The sequence below is a fragment of the Channa argus genome, chromosome 6 (assembly GCF_033026475.1).
Source record: "Channa argus isolate prfri chromosome 6, Channa argus male v1.0, whole genome shotgun sequence".
In the NCBI taxonomy this organism is placed as follows: Eukaryota; Metazoa; Chordata; class Actinopteri; order Anabantiformes; family Channidae; genus Channa; species Channa argus.
The window spans coordinates 23999506-24007463 of NC_090202.1; the positions used below are offsets into that span (position 1 = coordinate 23999506).

The 7958-nt window shown below is 40.3% G+C and overlaps 3 protein-coding genes across 4 annotated transcripts; 2 read left to right on the forward strand and 1 right to left on the reverse strand.

The window, feature by feature from the left end:
- The first annotated feature begins 223 nt into the window (after window positions 1–223).
- On the forward strand, window positions 224–852 carry thrsp (thyroid hormone responsive). Its single transcript, XM_067508825.1, has one exon. The coding sequence runs from the start codon at window positions 313–315 to the stop codon at window positions 730–732; it is 420 nt and encodes a 139-aa protein (XP_067364926.1). The 5' UTR covers window positions 224–312; the 3' UTR covers window positions 733–852.
- Window positions 853–1022: 170 nt separating this feature from the next.
- Window positions 1023–2499, reverse strand: ndufc2 (NADH:ubiquinone oxidoreductase subunit C2). Its single transcript, XM_067508827.1, has 3 exons — window positions 2251–2499; window positions 1662–1805; window positions 1023–1191 (listed from the first exon to the last, which is right to left on the reverse strand). Exons 1-3 carry the CDS (start codon window positions 2387–2389, stop codon window positions 1142–1144), a joined length of 333 nt encoding a protein of 110 aa, XP_067364928.1. The 5' UTR covers window positions 2390–2499; the 3' UTR covers window positions 1023–1141.
- Window positions 2500–3456: 957 nt separating this feature from the next.
- rab30 (RAB30, member RAS oncogene family) lies at window positions 3457–7376 on the forward strand. 2 transcript variants are annotated; one of them, XM_067508822.1, is made up of 5 exons: window positions 3457–3690; window positions 4716–4814; window positions 4915–4998; window positions 5098–5281; window positions 5688–7376. In XM_067508822.1, exons 2-5 carry the CDS (start codon window positions 4722–4724, stop codon window positions 5936–5938), a joined length of 612 nt encoding a protein of 203 aa, XP_067364923.1. In that variant the 5' UTR covers window positions 3457–3690; window positions 4716–4721; the 3' UTR covers window positions 5939–7376. The 2 variants fall into 2 exon arrangements, with proteins under 2 accessions (XP_067364923.1, XP_067364924.1); XM_067508823.1 differs by lacking the exon at window positions 3457–3690 and adding an exon at window positions 3703–4071.
- Window positions 7377–7958: the final 582 nt, after the last annotated feature.

Consider the following 7958-nt stretch of genomic DNA (forward strand, 5'->3'; position numbering starts at 1 on the left):
ATTCAAACCTAATGGTTTACAAAGTTAATAATTTATCAAAGGTTCGTTTTGGTCCACGGTTTAGACATTTTTATAAACTCTGAAACTGCAGATTGTGTAAATCAAATAAAGATAAGAGTTTGACTGCACGTAACGGTCAGACCTTTCCTAAATGTATCGGATGATGCAATTGCGTAACGGCACCGATCAACCCACCTGTGCTCATCTTATAAATTCACCAGCATCTGCTGTCATGCTTTTGCACATTGCGCACACTGCTTCCTACTGTTTGACACCACAGTACAGAACAGCTGACCACATCCAAGTGGAACCATGCAGTCTGCCGAGGCCAAATTCAACAAAAACAGCCTGCTCTTGACTCTGAGACGATACAGCTCAGCTGTCAGTGACATGGAGCAGACCATTCTCCTGCCGAGCCTCCTCCGAGATGTGCCCTCTGATGAGGTGTGGGACTGTGAAACAGCAGCAGAAGCTTGCAGGGACCTCTACAGCAACTACCTGATGCTCAAGGCCATAAGAAACACAGTGGAGAGCAGCCTGTTTTCCCTGGAAGACCACATGGCCAAGAACACCACAGTGCTCAACAAGTCTCTGGAGCCGCTCTTGGACACAGATCCCAAAGCCCTCTTCCTCTTTCACCTGAGAGGACTGTTTTCTGTGATGAACAACCTCACCAAGAAGACTCAGAGCCTGACTGAGAAATACATGGACATCATTGGAGTGGCAAATTAAAAAACAGCAAAACAGCCACTGTTTGTAAAAGTTACCAGAACATCTCAAATGAATTATTTACATTCAGTGACCCCGTGTTCCTATTTTTATTATGGAATAAATATGCATTGCCAGAGCTAATTACTTCTATGTCTTTATTTTCTACGTTTAAGTCCCTTGAAACCATGTTTTTGAAAATTAAATAACTGTGATGAAACAAGGAGCACTGTTCTAAGCCCAATTTGTGTCCAAACACAGAACCATATAGAGAATCATTATTGTTTATACAAATCATAAAACGTTCATGGTGCTACATTTGGGTAGTTTTTATTTACACAATTATACTTCACACAATAAATGGCAGAAAGTTCTCACAAAAAGACTACTGAGATAGAGGGTAGTCTGTACTTTTTCTCCCATTCGTCAACACTCAGCGCACAGGATGGAAAGGCTCGACAATTTCTGCAAAGGTCTTTTTTTCTGTTGAAACAAAGGCAGAGAAAACTCCCCATTACACGAATACCAAAATATTTTAAATGGTAGTTTCTAAGTGAAAACTTTGCTCCAGAATTTCAGACATCACAAAAATCATGGTACACATATCTATACAGAATAATGTTTTCAGGATTAGATTGCAGCGAGGGTGAATGGTACAAATATATGGGAAACATTATAGAGAATAGTTTGAAGGCGTTCACTGAATGGCTGCCATTTCATACATAGGGAATAAAACAAGCACTACACTTTTTCCTATATATTGAACTAAATTCCGTGTGACACCTAGGCAATATGACCCAAATGTTCACCATAAACCTTTCACTCACATCAAATGTAATTTGTCTAACTGCACAGATAGAGAGATGTGGTGGGTTTAATGTGGAAATTTTAAAGTCGTTCCTTAAACATTCAAAATAAAGATATCAGTACTGTTCTGTTTTGTGTCTTCTTACCCTTTGGTGGAAATTGCTCTGGGTGTATTTTCATATACTCCTTCATATCCCGATCAAGCCTGGCGTAAGTGTAATTTTCATACTTTGTAAGGTGGTAGCCGATGAACCAACCGACTGTTGCCAGAAGAAATTGTCGATGAACACCTACACAAAGAAAGTCAGACAGATAATATGCCTGTCTCTTTGCCACACAACATGATACAACAATATTAACTTTACAATGAAAGCATACATAAGTGCTTACTACAGACCTCGAGCCTGTATCTTTCAAAACAAGGACAAAGCAGCTTCAGATAATGTAATTTCTGTATCTGAACCTGAAATTAATAAATTTACAAAAAGAAAAAAAAATCACAGGCGGACTATACACATACAAAAACACAACACTGACAATTGAAACTTTATGGATGAACGTCTCCATTATTTTGTAAAACTAATGACACATTCTAATATTATCCTACCTGTTCTGGGTCTATTTTAGCAAACAAGCGTTTTCACGCTGCTCGATTACATGTCGCATATGCTCGATGGGAATGGACATTTCTATAGACGGGACCAAATCTGGAAGGCAGCTAACAAACATGCTAACCTGATTTTAGCGGCGGCCTGTGGTTAATGGCATTATGAAGTATCGCCGAGCACCAGCCTACGCCGGCCAGCCACACCGAGTTTCTATTAACAATTCCCGGAGGAGGGAGCGACTTTGCCTCGTCTGGAACGATGCCCATGGCGACACTATCTCTCTTATATTCCGAAAATGTTAGTGACCTCCCAGCGACTTGCTTACTTATCCGCTATCACCTCTCGTAGGAAGTCAAGGACATGGCGTGCAACTGTATAACGCGCCCGGGCACATCAACCGAGAAGCGCTTCAGTTCCGAGTATTCCGTTTCCTAGCAACCAACACCAGAAGTCCAAACTTTATATTCCTGTAGCAGCAAATGTTACTTTCCAACGATTCTGCGTTGTTTTGAACACAGTGACCCACACGCGTGAAATGGTGCTAGAAATGTAACAGAAATTTACAAAAAAAACAAAAACAAACTACATTATTCGCTAAATTATGTCAGCTAAAAATCAGCTAGCCAGCCGTTATCAGGTTAAGCAGTTTTTTGTTCTGTGGGCTAACTCTGCTGAAACCGTGTCACCAATATTATAACGTGAAGGAAAGCTGGAGAAAGTAATAACAACAGTAGTAAGTTAGTAATCTTTAGAATAGTACGTTACGTTCTTTATAATAACGTTACCGTGTGCATGTCTATTCAATTCAACTCCATTTATATGACGCCAATTCACAACCAAGCCATCTCAAGGCACCGAATAAAGTCAAGACTATAAAGATGTATAGAGGAAACCCAACAAATCCCCCTTGAACAAGCCCTGGGCAACAGTGGAGAGGAAAAACTCCCTTTAACGGAAGAAACCTCCAGCAGAACCAGCCTCAGGGTGGGAAGCCATCTGCCTTGGCCGGTTGGGGTGAGTGGAAAGTGAAGAGAGAGGAAATGACAGAGCAACAAACACAACAACAAAACATCGGGCAGGTTGGTAGGACCAGTAGCTGCACACTGGAAAACACACAGCTCCAAAGCTGAGGACACCTGCAGAGAGGGGGCAGAGAGATGGAGACAGAGAGGGAAAAAGATACAACTACGGGAGAAAACACACAGAGTTAATGTCATGTTCCGTTTCTTCTGTTGAGCAATATAGATGGCAAAGCTTTTATAGATAGGTTATGAGAATATTTGTCTTCACTGTGCAAACTGGACACAGAGTACAGAATTATGGAACAACGTGTCAGAGTAGTGCTGAAATGCAGGACTTGTGTAGAAGTACTGGGTTACTTGCGTGTGTTGCGTGTGTGCTGATGACATCATTGAGTACAATCCTCCTCCTCCTCCTCCTCAGACAGGCTGCTGAGGATAACACAGCCAGAGGAATTATGCCCTGCCCAGCTATGGCTCTGCCCGTTTGATGAGGGGACCTATGCACACCAAGTAGTCGTAAGTCCGGGGACATCCCCGTGTTTTTGGTAAGTGCAAACAATTTCCAGGCTCGATGCGCAGGGCCGACTTTGATTTTTTCCCCCCCCTCCTGCATCTGCACATAGTGGCAAAATGGCCAGAGTCACACGGCAGCTGCTAGTCGCTAACGTTACTGTTGCTAGCGTCGCCCTAATGGCCATTGACTCGGACGGGGAAGGGAAGCGTTGTTCAGAAGAAATGTAACGGAGCAACTCGGATTAAATGTGTTCAGAATGCCACAGTGATACCGTGATATGCAAGACAACATCAGAAGGGAGGGGACGACGAATGGGACATTTCCGTCTCTATCCAAGTGATTCCAGTTGAATTTAACCCGAAAACAACAATCCACCGCATCCAGACTGGCACCGGGTTATCTACATCTTCCTGTAGAAAACAGTTGGATTTGACTTCCTCTCTTGTTATTAGCAGAATTTGCCTCGAGAATTTTTGTTTTCCTGCGAAAATAGGCCCCGCGATCGGGGCAACGCTGCAGAATTAGCTGAAATTCTAACGTCGTCCTACAATATTTTTAATTTATGTGCATTTCACACGAGGTTTTGTTGTGTATGCACATGTATATGTACGTTTGTACATTTTTACAAATTATTAACTCCAACAGGGCTTCGTGGCTCCAGGATTGCTCCAATCAGATGCAGCTAAACAAAAATACTAGGAGCTGTGCAAATATCATAGGCTGTAAAAATACACATTTTCTCAGTGTATTTGTATATTGTTTTGTTCTCAGTTACTATTTATTAATCAGACGATGTCCCGTGCTATCAGCGTGTTTGTGAAATTGAGTTGTCAGCAGTGATTTCTACTGACAATGCTCTGGCCTCTTCCCCAATTTCACAACAGTTTAAAAGTTTTATCACCGTCCTTTCTGTTTATCTTCAGGGCATTTCTTCAGTTTGCCAGTAGCATGAATACGCACTAGAAACAAATCTAATTGTTTTTAGCTAAACACAATGATATTGTTTTACTGCATTTTCTCATCCCTGTTTGTGTTTTTCCCTCTTATCTTTTACAGTTTAGCATGAGCATGGAAGATTATGACTACTTGTTCAAAATAGTTCTGATAGGAAATGCTGGAGTTGGGAAAACATGTCTTGTCCGGCGCTTTACTCAGGTTTGCACGTCTTTTCTTATAAATATGGAGTTATCACAGTATTAGTATTAACGTAATAGTAAGTTAATACAAGCTAAAAGACAATCTAATCTAATTTTAGGGCCTTTTCCCACCTGGACAAGGGGCTACTATTGGAGTAGATTTCATGATTAAAACTGTGGAAATCAAAGGGGAGAAGGTCAAGGTACACAAAGATTTAATACGATTTTAACATAAAATCACACGCCTTAATGTTTTGTAGGAATTTGTACAGACAGTTTCTCATTTTAAGTATGTTTTCCAGCTGCAGATATGGGACACAGCTGGACAGGAGAGATTTCGCTCCATTACTCAGAGTTATTACCGTAGTGCCAACGCCCTCATTCTCACATATGACATTACCTGTGAGGACTCCTTCAGGTGCCTTCCAGAGTGGTTGAAGGAGATTGAGCAGTATGCCAACAACCAAGTGGTGACTATATTAGTCGGTAAGAGAGTCAAAGTGCTTTGTGCTTCGATGACTAATGGGCCTCTTGTATCATCATCATTGCAAAACTGTGAACAATACTGCCTGCTGTATTTGACTGGAACTGCCTCCATGATCCGTGACCACTTACAAGAAAACATTACTGAGTTGACGTCAGAGGCAGTTTCTAAAATCTGGTTTGATTTTAGTTATTGTTATTACATTTTTTTTTTATTGTGTGATTTTATCCAAAGCTCTCACAAACACCGTCTTTGCTTACGTCCATCCCACTCACACATGCACGCACCTGCACCGCCCCTTCCATCTGCCTCATCTACACCCGCCACTGTTTTGAATGGCGATCTGTGCTGTCATGCAAGAGGCCACATTCTTTCATATGTTGACAGATGCGCTTGTATGCCTTACAGGTAATAAAATAGATCTGGCAGAGAAGAGAGAGGTTCTCAGACAGAGGGCTGAAGACTTTGCTGAGGCTCAGAACATGCTGTATCTCGAGACCTCAGCCAAAGAATCCGACAATGTTGAGAAACTGTTCCTCGACCTGGCCTGCGAACTCATTCGGGAGGCCAAGCAGAACAAGCTGGATAACAATGACACTGCCCCAATGCCTGGCGAGGGTAAAACCATCAGTTACTTGAGCTGCTGCAGCCTCAATTAGAGAGAGCTCAGCCTTCTGGCCGTGGTAACTCAGTAGCCATTGACTGTAGAGGGCAAATGGCCAACCCAAAATGCCTCCGTCCCTCTAAGATGGCATAAAGCCACTTAGCTTCATCATTTCTAGTCCCATGCCTTTTTCAGCTGTACAGGGGAGTTAGTCAACTGCAGTTTGACCTTCCAGGAACAAGCATTTTAAAATGCTGTAAGTAGGAGAACCTTATTCTCAATGCAACCAGATGTAAAGTATGTTTGCCTGAGACTGGCAGGATTCTGAGTAGGGCTCAGTTTTGTTCTTTTCATCCTGAACATGCAGGATAATCCTGTTTGGATTTTAGGATTCACTTTCATTAAATGTCAGTATTCACCAGCAGTATTATGGGAGTGGGAAGCTCTAACAGATTCCACAAAGCTGAAAAGTTTCTTGATCACTGGAGGTCACTGTTAATGGGGACAATATGTTTACATACAGTACGTTTTAGAGCTTATCAAGTCTGATCAAGTTGGAAAGAAGCTTTGCAAATTTTACCTACAATCTGTCGCACAATCAGTTATTTCCCACTACAGTTCCTTCTGCTCTGGAAATAGCAACATGGTTAATAATATTCATAATCTCATTTCTGGGTAGTTATTTGCACCTGTCATTTAGAGACTGTGAAATATTTGCTCCGACTAGAAGAATTTTACTTGCTGCTAAAATGTTTTTGTCAGATAAAATTAACTGAAAAACACAAATACTACATCAACAGTATTCTGTGACCCCCTTATTACACCCTTTTAATTTTTTTGTAAACTTTAAGTGCTTGCAATTAGTCAGTTGATTTAGAATGAAGCAAGAGGAAAGATCTAAAATTGTCAGTAATGAGTAAAAATTATATAAACCTTAATTACTTGACATCTTTCTTATTCTCTCTTTCTTATTGTCAGCTGTTAAATTTACCTGACTTCTGACTTCTGAATTTGTTGTTACTGCCTAGTCATAACATTTGTTTCAAGGGGTTTTGGTCATGTAGTTTTGTATGACTTGTATTTCATATGCTTTTATTGTGAAATTTGATTGTCCCGCATGTTTTCCCATAATTTGTTGTGTCTAACTTTCATATATTTGCCATAACTGTAATGTACTGTATTGCACAATGCCATTTACTGCACATTCATTTTTATTGTAACATTTTGTCTTTTGTTGTACAGACTTGTAGTACATCTTGGCACTTTGCTTTTATATTTTATTTCCAGTAATCCTTTTGTAAGAAAATGGTGAACATTTTGTTTTTGCCTTTTACCTTAGCTTTAACTGCAGTTATGTATTGTTAATCTCTTGCATTGTTTCTTTAACACAACAGGGGAAATGCTATTGGAATGTTGTGCTTCTTTTCCTTTATGTGTATAGAAATAATCCTTAAAAACGACTGTGTACATTAATATTAAATAATTACACTATGTTTCTTGTATTTGCTGCGTTATTACCTGTGGTTGATCATTGTGCTGTAAATACATAAGAGAGTCAAACGTGTATTGCTGAATCCCACTGTTTGGTGTCTAGTCCTAATGAGCCACTTAAATAGATTAAGTATCTATTTAAGGCAAATACCTGGCAAAGCGAATCACTGCATTAAACTGAGGCTACTTGATCTAATTTCATGTTGCAGTGGCTGTGACCACGAGAGGGCGACAAACCTATTGTTTTCAATACACATGTCAACATTTAGGCACCTGGCATCAACATGGACAAACAACTTAAGAAAGAATGTTAAGGCAATTATAGATTATTGATTATGAATCAAAGCAATTAATAAAAATAAGATGTTGCCAACTTCGCCTGTATATGAAAAATGGTGTGTTTTTACCACCCTGCAGTGGAACACACAGGAACCGCAACATTACAATCCTGATAGTACTAATGTACTAGTAATGTCGGCGTTTACTTTGTTTTGACAATGCTAAATTACAACAAAACAATACGAACCCCTGCACCATGCAAACAAGATTTGTGCTAATTGACTAAAACCCTTATTAATATTTAC